Consider the following 15,556-nt stretch of genomic DNA (forward strand, 5'->3'; position numbering starts at 1 on the left):
ACCTCCACAGACGACTGGCCTCCAAGATATTCACTTCCTGTCCGTGACCAGCTCCTTCATAAAAAATACTCCAATCTCAAACGAACAATTTTGACCACTTTTTAAGATAATCTTATACAGCGATTAGAATATTTTAATAATTATAATTGAAATATTTACATTATTTAATCCTGTTAACATTTGATTCTATCAAAAATATGGCTATCAACATAAAATCAATTATTATCCTTGAATAGTTTAATACATTAATCAATTTTATCAATGTGATTTTGATAAATTTAATTCCTTAAACAAACATCCTTGATAATGAAGGTGAAATTTTGTTTATAATATTAATGTAAGTAAATAAATAAAATACATAATTTACGTGACCTTGAACGACTTTAATTTAATTAATTAAATGATAAAATATGCTTAAAATATGAATTACAAGATAATTATATATTAATTATGTAATATTTTTACACAAATGTTTTTTATTTTTATTACTCACTTTGTATATTACGTACGTATGAATTTTTATATGTAGACATGTATGTGTTTTTTTTATTTTTTTAATTTCTCCTTGGCGTCATCTCGAAACCTCTTGACCGAAAGTCGTTTCAATCGTTTTACCTCTATTAGTCTAACAGCAGGAGAGAATCTGCTGTCTGGGAATTAGCGAGGATTAATGGGGACTTATACAAAAGGATTCTCAATTGATAGAACGATTGTGATGGTATTTTAGTTTCTATACGTGATGAGCAACTTGAAGATTTCATTTAAAAACACTTATAAGTATTGTACATACTTTTTTTAATTTAATTATTGGAGTATGAAATAAAATTTTATCTACGACTTAAAAATCAAAAATAACTTTAATAGAATAATTATTAATAATGACGGGGTTAATGACAAAATATTTAGTTCTCAATAATAAGTGTATTTTATTTAATTAAATGAATAATTAATTTAAGTAAATATATTTATTAAGTTACAGTAAATAATTTTTTATAATAAAAAACCTTTTTTCAGTTAATTTTATATTTAAAAAAAAAAATCCAGACTTATATATCAACAAAATTAAATAATAATATAATAAACTTAAATAATGTAATAAAGAAACAATAAGTGATATTTTAATTTTTTTTTTTTTTATTCAAATCCAAATAAATCAGCTCAAAATTTTTTTGAAAAGCTCCTTTATCATCTTTGCTCTCAAAGTTGGAAGTAAAAAGGCGTGTAATTTAATGTGAAGGTTAGTGAAGATGTCGATAAAGAAAAAACCATGGCAGTAAGAGAAAAGATTCTAGACTATGTTGATCCATTGAAGAGTACATATCCAAGGTTGTTGACATGAACGCAGCACAAACCACAGAGTGTCTTAACGTCGTCATTACCATTCATACTATTATCATTACTCTCGACTTGCTGATCGGCCTTGCGTCGCAAGAAAAGTCTTCTTAGAGGAGAAAGAATAAGGGAGTCGGTCTGCGACCTCGGTTGGACCTTGAACGAGAGAGTTGCGACGATGAGACGAAGAGAAGAGAGAAGCGCGTTTCAAAGTTGTAATTCTGAAAGATCGACGAAGAACGATAACTAAGATAGAAGGAACTGAAGAATAAGGAAGAAAAGGAGTGCGAGGGCGTCCTGAAGGCTCTGGCCTGGTCCAGTCTGGGAATGTTTAAGATACCCAGGGACGAACTCTTTTCATTCTATTCCCCTTCAAAGATCAGTTGGATGCTTTTTAGGAGCACACATGCATTCGTAATACACACCAAAAATCCCCAAGCCTAAACCCATTCAAGGACGACTAAAAAATAAAACTATTTTTACCCAAATCTATACACTAAAGCTCTCCGAATAATTCCTTTCTACTTTTATTTTTTTCACATTCTTTTTTATCCGCACAATAATTTTATACCACGAGTGTTTAATAATAGCAGTTGACTGCATAATTAAAATTAATTTATTCTACATCTTTACCTTAATAACTTGACTGATTATTTAAAAAATAATATTGATAATAAATTAATCAAAAAATGACGACTCATCTTCTCAAAAAAATCGAAAAAAATTTTCGAATCAAAACAAATTAATTAATTTCATAAAAATAATAAAACGAAAAAGAGTTTTTTTCTATTTTTAAATTGCTGTAATTTAATACAATAAATGGAATTATGTCAGCTAATTATTAAGTGATAAAATTTAATATATTAATTAATTAACTTATTAATGTAATGAGATGTCCACTCATGTTGTTTTGTGCAATCATTAAGATATCGATTTTTGTTTTTTAAAATATCACAGTTGTTAATGGAAAATGAAATAAAAAAATAGTGTTACGAAATTGTATTTTTCTCAAATATTATTTTCAAAATTAGAGTATAGCTGTACTTGTGCGCAGTTACTAAACGAAATAGAAATTAATTTTCAAATATTTCATCTCAGTTTCAATTTGTGGAATCCATTTTATCATCGTCACAGCTTATATTTTTTTTTTTATATTTAATTTAAAAATATAAAATTCAAAATGTATATGTATTTACTCTTTTTATTTTTAATGTAATCTTCATTTACAATGCAAGTAATAAAAATGTGTAAATATAGTACAATTTCTTACTCGGCTAAGATCAAAGTTCACCTGAAATGTCCAATGGAAAGAACAGGTTGCTTGGCAACTAACGCCCACGAGTTGACACGTGCTCTTCACCTTTTATATGAATCTATGCAAACGTTGCTGTGACCTGGCGTAGGTTGAAAGAATCGTATTAAAAAACAACACACGCATCACCACGAACAAGTATATTACCATTAATACAAGTTGAAAATGAAATCTAATTGACTTTAATCTCGTTGTTGGGTGAATCAAGATTAAGTTATGATATACTCAAAGTTTGAATCACTCATGTGGCCAATTGTGTTTTGTAAATTGTTTGAAGCTGCGTCAATTTATGACAGCATCGAGAGTCTGATGTCTACATTATATCAGGAACGAAGCCAAGATTATTTTCTGATTGTGTATCAGCGGATATGACGTGTCTAGTTTCCTAAATTTCTATATTATATTAGTGACTCAAACTTGATTTGAAGTAAAAAAATAAGTAATATTTATAACTTATACTAAATTCCTACATTTTAATAATTTTATCGAGATTGGATACTTATCGAATTTTTTCTATTCGATTTAATCAATAAAATTTGTTATTATAAATGAATAAACAAATAAGAAAATATGATCATACTTACTTGGAGAAAGAAGTATTTTTATCTTAATAGTAATTAATGAAAGATGACTGAAATTAATAAACCACTATTGTCATCAATGTCTTGGATCTAATTACACAATGAAGAGCAAACAAGAAAACCTTTTTCTGCATACAAATATTGAAATATTTGATTATCATCAAAGAGTATTTAATATATATTTAATGTAATTATTAATGTTAATATTGATATATAAATAGTAATAAAAAAATAAATTAATGATAATAATTTAAAGAGAGTATTATCAGAGTAATCTAGTAATTATCAACCTTCAGGTGATTATAAATGATTGGACAGTTGAAGGTAATCGGAAGAGAATAGTTTTTCATTAAGGAATTAATATATGATGTATATATGTATAAATGAGGAATTAATGAAAAGGTATAAAATAAATATAGAAATATTTATAATTCACCAGACAATGTTTATTCAGACGACCTCACAACTCCCAAGCGTACAAAATGACGTGCTCACTGGGCAATATGCGGGGCTGTTTTGTATTCATGCTTAGTACTTTTGTTCATCAGAAACAACAACTGCTTTGTATTTTCGTCTTAATGGATAGAGAAATATATCATACTTTATGTATCGTTTACTATAATAATTATGTGTAGTTAATGCATAACAGTATTACGAATATCAATGCTAATTTTAATCATTTTTTATTTTATTTCAATCCAATTAATCAATTATTCAGTAATTTGATGATTAATTAATCAATCAGTTGATGATAAATTAGAGCATTTAATAATAAGAAGAAAGGAAATGAAAATTTTTTCAAGCGTATGTATGTATTTGTAAGTTTTATTTGTAAAGAAGATAATAAAGAAACAAAATATTGAATTGACTGAATAATTAATAATTAATTATTGAAAAAAAGTGCTCAGCAATGTAGTTTTAATGTAATGAGTATAATTGGGAATGATTTTGTATACGTTAGTATACATGAGCACATGAAGAAAATCCAAAACAATATAAAGTGCTCTATTGTATAAAGAAAAAAAAATCTTGTTTTACATTATCACTTTACAAATTGTTTAATTGTTGTATGATTGTGTGCTGCACATTGCATATATGTAAGTATTTGTGAAATGCTAAAGGGATAAATGGCGGGTAATTTTAAGGGGGGTAGGGCGGGCGTCTCAACAACACATCGGCGGCGGCCCGCCGCTTATTTTTTGTTAAAATTTTTCAACTGATAATTTTAATTTGTTTATTATGTTTTTTTTATTTTTAGTAATGATTTTATCGCCAAAATTTTTATTCTTTCACTCATGTGTACTAATAACTACGTCTTACGATATTATTTAAATATTTACAATGTTTATTTATTCTTGTCGATCCATATAATCACGTTTCATACTAGCGCATATACACACATACAGAATGACACATGATAATAGAATAATTACGTGTCTTGTATCACTATAAACTAACTTCCTAAATCATCTACACGACGTATTTAAGAGAAATAATTAATTTTTTTTGTATCATTCACTCATCATTATTCATACATAACATACAGTATAAAGGTACGGTAATTGCAAACTGGAGGCCACTCATTGGGCCGATCAGTCTCATAACAAAACTCTTAAATCTTTAATCAATTTTTTTTTCTTTGCTTTAATTAATTTTTTATTTTTCTTTCTGTTAAACTTCACTTACGCCAATTACGTTAAATAGCCCCGACTCACGCACACACGCACGCATCTTTTTATTCTTTATCATGCTGTCGCGCGTCTCTACAGATTACAGACACACGAAATGATAAATGTTTACGATTATATTTTATAGCTTACAGATATTACAATAATAATATTATTTATTATTTATTAATTCTTATATTTTATAATAATAATTATAATAATATAATAATAGTAGTAGAGTAAATGATTGATGAATGAAATGGATACTGTACAGGATGCGCGATATTCATGATTATCACATGTAATAGATTATTCATTTTTGTAACATTGAATCAATTTTTTTTCTATGTCAAATTATCATCTGCAGTTTCAGTATACTAATCACTAGATTTACTGATAACAACAGTAAATAGATAGGTAGATAGGTCAATTAGATGGGTGTGTAGATATAGTCTACACAGTACTTCTAAATCAAATACCGGCACTGACAAGTGTCTATACCAACTGCATAATTCGCTATAAACCGCTACCTCTCACATTAATAGTCACACTGTTTTATTTTATTAAAACCCTTGGATTTTTAGCACTATTTAACTTTTTATTAAATAGGTGGGAAAATGGCGAGAGGTCCTTGTCACTGACCAATAACGATTGTTTTCTCGTGTATCTTAATCAATAATCTCCTTTATTGACCTCCTATCGCGCAATTATTATCAATTATAATTAATTTTAAATAATAAATTATTTGGTTTGTCACGCGCTCAGAGCGTCCTGGCACTTTATTCTTTTTAATTTATTTCTCATTGTATTAATGAGAAATTTCGGCATCATTCACCGAAGACTGCAAAAATTTATTGTAATGAGATTATAGCACTCTCGATTACAATCAATGATTTGTTTGTTTTTTTATTAAAGGTGGGTTAATTCATCTTTTGACTGTCATTCGGACGATAATAACAATTTAGAGAGCACTACGCTTCAAGAGAAAGTGCTTTACAAGGTCCTACAAGTGGTCTTGGTGATGGGGACGGTGACTTTTTCGATAAATTTAACGGTTGTTGACTGTCAGCAATATCCACTTGGAGTTCCATCATGTTACTCGGACATCCAGAAAGTACTAATGTTGCTGCAGTACTTGATGTTGGTCTCGGACTCGTACTACTTGTTGCTGCAGCTGAGAGGTATCTAGGTGATGATGCTGGTGAATTTCCCACAGCAAGATAATTTGTGGAAGACTGCTGTTGCTGTTGCTGTTGTTGTTGTTGTTGTTGTTGCTGTTGTTGTTGTTGTCTTGCACCTGTAGTTGTAGTGATCACAGAAGTAGCCGGCCACCTTGAGAAACCAGTGGTAGCACATTGAAGAAGACCCTGAGACCCTTGAGGTGAACGGGCAATTAGAGTCGTTGTCGAAGCGCACTGTTCGGCTGGTGATGGAGATGCGGCCGGTGACCTCGGACTCGCCTCACCACGCATAATATAATTATGGATGATATCAGTGCGTTTAAGTTGTTCAGCAGTCATTCTCGGCCCTTCCATTAGACTTTTAGCGAGAGTAGAGTGAGTACTACTTAATAGACTAGCTGTCTGCGGACATTGAGATTGAGCTGTTGTCGGGCTCCTTGATGGTGGAGATGTTAAATGAAGATGAAGTTGAGATTGTGTATGTTGTTGAACAATCACAGGCTCAGCTTCTGCACTGTCTTTTTGTCGAAGAGCACGAAATTTTTTATGTGGCTTATAAGCTTCATCCATTAATGAATTTGTATCATAAAGTGGTGGGGCTTGAAGTACTCGTTTCAAGACTGGCATGTCTTCAACTTCTTTGTCTTCAGATCGTGGACTCGAGCATACCGAGGTTGGTGCACTACTAGCACTACTGCTAGCTGGTTTATCGGTTTTTTCAGTACCAGATTCAATTCCACTGTCACTAGGTGAATCCAATTTTCGGAATCGCGGACATTGTGGGGGTTGAGGTGTTTTAGACATGGTAGAACGATGTAATTCATCATCACCGGAACTAGTGCTGCCAGAATTAGCACGACGTCGATGTGGGCAAAGTCCACCTGCTAGAGTGGCTGCCAGAAGAGGTGCACTAGATGCATGATGACCACTTGTTGGTGCCGGATGATGATACTCGGTTAATGCAGCCACTTCACCACTGCAAGTACTTTCAGTACTCGATACACTTCCCAATGGACTTTTTACTGCTTCATCAAGAGTTACATCAGATGCTGATCCCCATGATGCTGCAGGTTCTTCTTCCATTGGCCACTGTTGTAAAGCTTGAAGTTGTTGTTGTTGCTCAGTCATTTTAAAAGCCACAAGCTTCTCTGAATGCAATGTATTCAATGTCCTGAGATCGGGAATTTTTTTGAGCAATTCACGAAGAATGTCCGGATGTTGAGGATGATTTTGAGCAAGCACTGTTTGGAGGGCATTGCGTAATTTATTGTGCATTCGCTCAACGAGATCTACATTACGAAGACCTGGTCTATCAGCAGCAATCACAACTACTGCACAGAAAAGACCAAGTTCTGCATCTGATAATCGAAGAGAATTAACTCTTTCGGCAAAATCAAACATGGAATCCATGAGAAATCGTGCGTTACTATTGTGAATGGAATCCTTTTTGAGCACTTGGCCATCATGACAAATCATACTATTAGTTTGGGCATCGAACATACACGCTAGTCGTACTAGAAGAATTTCAAAAACACCCGTTTTTAAGAGAGTGACTTGATCATCTTGAGCGAGTAAGTTAAAACCAGGAATGCGTCTAGCAAACTCTACGACTCCACGTATCGCTGGTGAGAATCTTTGGGTAAAATCTTCTAGAAATTCTTGATGATCAGTCAATGGATGTGGATAAGGATTTAATGGGCATGCCTGTAACAAAAGAAAAATAATATTCATTAAATAAATGAAATATTTTTATACACTTAAACTTTGAATGATCAAAATGACTTTAAATATATATGTTTGAAGAACATTTACCAGGCGTCCTCGAATTAACAGTACTTTCAATGTTTATACATCAAGTTACTTCCGTCTCGAATAAGTCTCGAGGACGCCTGGTCCATTTCCGCGTTAATTCAGTTTTCACATTTTTCAAGGCTTTAACTGATGATGTGACTAACTTTTGGAGTAGATTCCAAAGTATTTATGTGACTTTTCGTTGTTTAATGTCGTAATGGAACGTAACAAAAAAAATCCTAACTGATGAAATAAAAAAAATAAAAAAAATAAAATACTAACCAAATTTGGTGGACATGCTCTGTAGTTAGGCGTTTCTCGCGCCCTCGCGAGTACTGGAGCAATTTTGTCTCTAGTAAAGTCACATGTATCTAGATGAGCACGTACAACAGTAGCTAAAAGACGTTGCTCATCCTCCAATTCAGCTACTACTGCTTTCTCGTGAGAACGAGTATTTGAGCTTTGTTGCATTGCCGCGAGAATTCTTGCCTTTTCACGTTTTGGTACTCGACCGAATCGAACGGCTGAAAAAGAAAAAAAAAACATATATTTTTAATTTATTAATACTTGAAAAAATAATACTGACAATGCACTTGATGAATAATTAATGCAATCAATGAATGAATCATGCGCGTCGAACTGAGGCGGGGAATAAGAGGTTGGCCTTCACCAATGGCCATCGGTTATCGCGTGACAGTGCTTAAAGCTAATTGTAAAAAAACGCGTCCAACGGTTTCTACTATCGAGCAAGGTCAGCATTCATCGATGAACGACATCTACGTATCGATAAGTCATTTGATCAGGAATTAAACAAGTCCAAGGGAAAGCGAGAGCGGAACTTTCTCGTCAACCGATGAAAGTATTTGACAATCAGTAAATAGAAAGTGTATAAATGAACTTTATTTCTGATCACAATAATACTCACATTTATCATCTGAATAACACAAGTAACGTGAATAACGTGTGTAACATATGTAGCGGTAATTGACTGTAACTTCGTCAGGAGGAGCTGATAGGAGCTCTTTAAGAATCGGTGAACCGTCAGCTCCCATGACAATTTATATTTATTTGGTTAAATATTCAATTTATTTCTTGATAAGTAATACTTTTATTGACACGTTATTATTCACAATTATAAATCGAAATACACTTCACTAAGTTCATCCTAAGTAATAAATCCATCGATCATTCATAAATCACTAATCGTTTTTACATAGATTAATTCCATATAATACAGGTTGTGAGAATGACAAGTAATATATTGGCTAACTCGTTTACTTAGAGTTACTCCAAATAATAGTCGAGAAATGGCACAGACTATCGCACTTAACTTGACGACACGGGACGAGACAACGCGTGTTAACGCGAGACAGCATCACCGCCGACTGAGTGACGTTCCGCGACTTGCGTTCAACAATTTCCCTCTCCTCAACCCGCCCCCACTTATTTAACCATACGTTCCCCACTCTTACAACTTGATTGTGGCCTTTACCAAGCCTTTTGGCCTTGAACTTGGTTTCAACGGCAGCCGCATGAGGCGTACCACCGACCTATATACACATACGGCTCTTATTATGAAGCAATGAACGAAAATTAAAGCTGGTGCGCGCGCGTGTATACCACAACCTCTGCTACGCAGATATCGTCCTTATTATGTCCAGAGGGTAACTTACCCCTGTATGACCTTGCTTCAACCCCAAATCTACTATTTCTATTTTTTATTCATACTATTATTCACTGCTCCAATTGTATTCTCCCCTTAATATTAATTATTTATTTTTACAATCTGCTCAACAAAATATATTATTTAAACTTTTATTGTTATTATTACTTTTTATTTATCAATTGTTATTATAATTAGCGATGTAAATATTTTTTGTCTGATGCCGTTTTGAAAATATTGTTAATATAATGTTTCGATGATAAAATGTGAAACAGAAAAAGATATGATTTGTTGTATTCTTCTGTGATATTATTTCTTTTTCTCTCTGTAATTTTTACCCTGTATTTGTAATTATTGTGCTGTTTAATATAATTTTTGTTTAACTGTCTAAGCAATAAATCTTCCTATCTATCTGTCTATCTAATTGAAGCTTCATCGTCATGTATTAATTTAAATGAAATATTAAAAAGCGCACATGGTTCTTCAGGTAATTTTAAACACTAAAAAGTGTATGAGTGGGGTAAAAGTACACGCGTAAAATCTAGAGTATGTCATAGTGGTGGGGAGAAAGCAATTGAAACGCAAAGTTCGCGAGGTCTCCGCCCGTTTCGTAGCGCCACGCGACAGCGCACACTCTTCTCATGTATAAGAGTGGGATTAAAATTGTATTGTATAGCATTGCACTGCTTGCATTGCTAGGTTGAAGATGTTGAGTGTTTCTATGGTGGGGATATAAAATATCAGAGAGAGGGCAATTCATGGAGGAAAGAAGGGGAAACGTAGCGTTGGCGTAGCGGTACTCTTTCTATTAATGCTACTATATGCAACTTTGACATCGGTCGTCTATTAACCCCGCTATTCATTTACTAAGTTCTATATATGACATGAAATCAATTGTTAATGATTATCACATATTTATGATAATAAATTATTCTCATTCATAGTTTATTTTTAAATATTGTTCGACTTTCTTCTTTATCATTTAAAATAATGTTACTTATTTTTTTCAATTATAAATAATGTATTTATAGTAATTAAAATTTTTATTTCATGTTAATAAACAGTTTAGATAAATAGATAAATAATTTAGTAGATTATTGATAAAACTAAAGTATATATAAGTGTACACAGTTTGTGTGTATGTATTGGTAGAGAGGTCATTGAACTCACGGAGCTACAGAATCTACTTGAGGTCATTCCCGGGCAGTACGAATTTTCGTCAATGATTATCGTGATGCATTAAATAATATATTTATTAGGTCATTGATGCAATAATCATTAAAAATACCACATTATAAGAAAATTACAACAAATACACTTTCTCGTGTAGCCACTTTCGCCTATTGCGACAGTCGTGGTCGCAGAGAAATATGTATTGCGTAAATGGTCAATGGCCTGACAACCCAAATTTCTAGAGTATCCGTAATATCATCATTGGGTGAAGTAATAGCCCTTTTATGTCTCAACATATGCGACCTACATTATTTCTTTACAAAATAAAATCCGTTGTCAAACTATCGCCTGTATCATATTTATATAAAATTACAATTTATCGTTTAGTTAATACTCATTTACATACTTTCTATTTATGATTCATTCGTTGATTTGTTGATTATTGTCAGTTTAATTGAATTATAATAGAAATAAAATAATAATATTATGATGAAACTTACCATCTCGACTCATGCCGACTGCAATACATTTCTTCAAGCGACAATATTGACAGCGATTCCTGTTGATTCTGAGAATACTGCACTGTTGATTCTTGGTGCACGGGCGATATTGAATTTTTTGTTGAATACTCCTTCGGAAAAATCCCTGTGAATCACCAGCAAATCCTTCATCAGTTTGACTATCACTATCGGATGATGATTCCGATAAACAAGCGCTACTCGCTCTAGGAGCTGAATGATCACATTCACACAAGCAACCCATGGAAATTGGTCAAAATAAAATAAACAAAAAAAAAGACTAAAAAATTTTTCGATAATAAAGTCATCAACCCAGCACAAGTATGCCTAATTTCTCGAGTTTTGCGTTATCAGTTATTTTTGAATATATATATTTGTTTTATCAGACTCTTTGTGTTATCACCAAAAACTGTTTCACGACACAACACTTGATCAATATTAATTAACCGCCTACCACTGATTGATCACCAAACATGGATAAAGCAATAAACAATGTTGATTAAATGAGATAATTATAATAATGAAGAGTGTGAGTTTAGTAATAATAGAATGAGTAAGAAGTAACGACCGTTTGTATCGAAGTTTGAGTGTCGACTGGTGTCTCTAGTACAGAGAGCATAGAACCTCGGCACATTGCCGCTGGCACCGAGCAGGGTGGGGGCCCTCTGACCCAATTCCCGGACGTTCACCCGCAGTTCACCGCGTGAAAGTGAGAGTCCCCTGCGCGTTTAGGTCTCGCTCGTGCGCTTACAACCCCCCCGTAGCACGATCTCGCTCTCACCATCGCCTCGCGAATGAGCGCCGCTCTACTAACGGGTTTTCTTCCCTCTCTATCTCTCTCTTTTTCTCTCTTCATCATCACAAAACTTTACACTCCCCTACTCGCCTCAAAACCCATCGACCACTCTTCTTGTAGTGTCTCACACTTCAAGCTTCGAGATCGTTCGGTCAACCCACCCACGAATATATCACGGTTACAACTATAAACAGACATGCATCCCCGCATATTTATAATACATGTTAACATATGTGACTTTTTTTCATCTTCCGTCATGCTTTAAGTCTTTTTAATTGTTATTTCTTTTTTTTTCTTTTTGAGACTTGATAATAAATTTAACCTAAATAATTTTTCATCCATCAACTATTTTGAGAAGACATCTATCAATTTCATCAACTTTATTATTTTTCTACTCTGTCGAAATTTATTTATTTATTTATTTTATTTAAAATAACATACAATAAAAAGAGAGTCAAAATGGTTAGTAATTTTCCGGATGCCTGTAGTGACGGGAGGGCCGAATAAACCCTGGGAAGGGAAGTATGAGACTCTATCGGTCAACGAACTCGTGAGTAGTGAAGTAGTGCAACAAGGCAAGAGGGAATGAAGTTGGGGAAATTATGTAACGTATTCGCGACAGAAGCTTCGGACGTGATGGTAAATATAAATGTGTGCGCACATGTATATATATATTGAATCTCCTGACTTGTAGTGTGTCATCGCTGTCGTTGTCGAGGCACGTAAAAGTAGCGAATGATTCTCCTAGCATGACGTCAGACGCGCGACCTCGCCTACCTCAACTTGGTGCAACGAGCGAGAGCGAAGTACCGTTGGAACTGCAACGGCGCCGACCGCTCCCGATTGGCCATCGTCTTTGGAGTCTTTACTGACTAGAATTTCCAAGACTATTCCAGAATTCACTTCCACATATGTTGGGATCATTTAAAAACAGGTGATTATACTTATTCCATTTGCTTCATTACTCATTGTTTATTAGTGGATCAATTGGTTGATAAGAGAAATAGATTAATGACATCTTGGATTACATTTAATGTTCGAATAATAAAACAATAGGTAAACGTTCGTTAAGCCACGTATCAAATGCCCGGACGAGGGCAGCAACCCCCAGATAAATCAAGTTGTGGAGAGGGTGGTGCATCGATTTCTCGTTGCATTTCGTAAGCAGGTCAGGGAGTGAACACCTTCATAGTGTATTTCAAGTCATAGACCTCTGTACAGTTTTCATTCGTGCAAGTGTTTTTTTTTCTTTCTCTTCATTTTTATGCGAGGACTGTCGTTTTATTAGGAAGTCCGGAAGTTATATTTATCAATACATTCAATCAACAATCTAGTCTTTTGAAAAATTTGAAAATACTTGATTGCTATTCATTCAGTTGACTCAATAGAAATATTTCAACATATCAATCATTCAATGATTACGTGACGATAAGTTGGTAAAACTTGAAGGAAAAATACTGGAAAGTAAATGGCATCAAATGCCGAGTAGAAAACTATTCACTTACAAGAGAGTTTTGTTGTTGTTTTATCTATTTTGTTTTAGTAAATCTTTCTGGAATCACTAAATAGATATGGACAAGAAGAAAGATATCAGAGTGAGTGGAAACAAGTAGAAGATGAGAAGTGTACAGCAGAGGTAAAGATTGGTTATGACAAGACAGAAAAGATTGCACAGAGTATGGGATTCGCTTAGAGGAGCCGTTGAGGCCAATGACCGGAGCCGCGTGCGACCGCCACTGGGGCCATGTGGAAGGGGTTGCAGAACAGGAGGGAATGGCATCGAGAGGGGAATGAGCGAGTTGAAGGGCGGAGGAGCGGGAGGTGGAGAACCCGCGAAACAGAGTAACGGTGACGTACGTAAGACATGCGCATGCGCAAATAAATGTGCATCGCTGTACTTCTGCGCCTTGAGGGCATTAACCGCGCACTCCGGCCCACAAGAATTTCGTACCCAGATCTCTTCCAATTCGCTATTACTTCTCTCTATCCTGATTGCTTTATTTGGAGCGGTCTGAGCTATGCAAATTCTTTGTGAATCTCCACTTTCCTCCTGCACACCTCATATAAATACCTGGCTAAGTATAGATCTTGAGTGAAGTTGATTTTTTAATTACTCTGACATACTGTTAATAAATCCAAAATTATTCAGCAATGCATCATGGTGCTATCTGATAGGGTACTTTGATGAAAGAAGTCCTTAAATGAAATATCCATCTATTGAACAAAATGATGATGACGATGATAATAATTTTAATAATAAATAGATGACCTGATTGTATGAGGGGTTAGTGACCCCTGCTGCACCAAAATACCCGCGTGCGCAATCAAATGAAAATGAGATCACGACTTGTTACGACATCAAAAGTGATGGCGTACACTAGTGGGAACGTTGAAGGGAGTTGGTATAGAAGAGGGGTGACGTATCCAGTTCGTGAGGTCGACGACCGGAGGGTTAATGCACCCTCTTGCCTGATTTCAACCCTCCGGAAAAAGTCTGCCTTTCAAGCACAATTGTATATTTATATAGACATCCCTGTTTTATAATATCGATCTTATTCTACACTCAAACTATATTTGGATAATATCTTTTAATAAATTTACTTTTAAATCAAATACGAAATTACACCAAAATTCAATGTTTTATTATTTATTCGTTATTTTAAAACTCTTTATTAAGTTATAGATAAAGTCAAATTGACTTTCAATTTATTATTTATTTTATTTATTACAGAGACTAAGAGACTTGAAAAAAAGCATAGAAAAGCTTGGAGATCTTGAAAAAATACATTCTCCTTGATGATGGATATTTAATGTTGGAAAAAAATAAATTTACACGCGAATGATGATCGAAATATACTCTAGTCCAACAGTAGTACGACCGAGCGACCTAGTCTCAAAGATGTATACCCAATACTCTTCCGCGTTCTCTTCCCTTTCCACGGCTGCTTGGTTGCGTCTTCCAGCTCTTCGCACCATAAAGCGACTTCAACACCGCTAGCGGCTAGGTCACTTGAGACTTAAGCTTACGGGCGCCGGCCATAAGTTACTGACCTAGTCAATATGAATGCAACAACATTTTTTCTACCTACTTGGCCATCAATTTAAACCGTCACATTAACCAAACCCCTCAGTAAATAAAACAAAAATGTCATCTGGTGTTTCAAACGTTTAATTTCGACCCCAAAAATGTGCTTTTTCTTTTCCTTTTCATAGACAAAATCTATACCTGCTTTACCTGAGTTAGGATTCCGATATCTAAGGATCTCGTTTTTCTTTTTGTGGCCGGTGAAATCATTTCGCGGGATCCCTTTTCTTTCCATGTTCCTACCTCTCCCGGTTCCATCACTATTTCCTGCTGTGAAAAGACTTTTCAATTTCTTCGATCATTTTTCTGGTCAAGGAGGTCACCAGACAATAGAACGTTTTGTTGAAAAGTGAACATCTTTTGGTTGATATTTTAGCATAAAAGTTCACAGCATATTCATAAATAAAAAAAATAGAAAAATAATTATCAATTCAAATGTTATTTTTTTTTCTTTAAA

General features: G+C 34.0%; 1 protein-coding gene across 5 annotated transcripts in view; it reads right to left on the minus strand.

The window, feature by feature from the left end:
- Nucleotides 1–3,649: 3,649 nt before the first annotated feature.
- Nucleotides 3,650–15,556, minus strand: part of LOC118065608 (Ecdysone-induced protein 75B) — an 84,638-nt gene continuing 72,731 nt past the window's right edge. For 4 of the 5 annotated variants that reach the window (XM_035081011.1, XM_035081012.1, XM_035081013.1 and 1 more), the window contains exons 3-5: nt 11,201–11,345; nt 8,147–8,388; nt 3,650–7,777 (exon numbers count right to left, since the gene is read on the minus strand). In XM_035081011.1, the coding sequence (XP_034936902.1) occupies nt 5,864–7,777; nt 8,147–8,388; nt 11,201–11,345 (2,301 nt within the window). In that variant the 3' untranslated portion in view covers nt 3,650–5,863. Of the gene's footprint in view, nt 7,778–8,146; nt 8,389–8,789; nt 9,265–11,200; nt 11,346–15,556 lie in introns of those variants that run through there. The other variant, XM_035081014.1, reaches the window with a different exon arrangement.

Source organism: Chelonus insularis, unplaced genomic scaffold (assembly GCF_013357705.1).
Source record: "Chelonus insularis isolate UGA/USDA-ARS -01 unplaced genomic scaffold, ASM1335770v1 contig_317_pilon, whole genome shotgun sequence".
Lineage (NCBI taxonomy): Eukaryota > Metazoa > Arthropoda > Insecta > Hymenoptera > Braconidae > Chelonus > Chelonus insularis.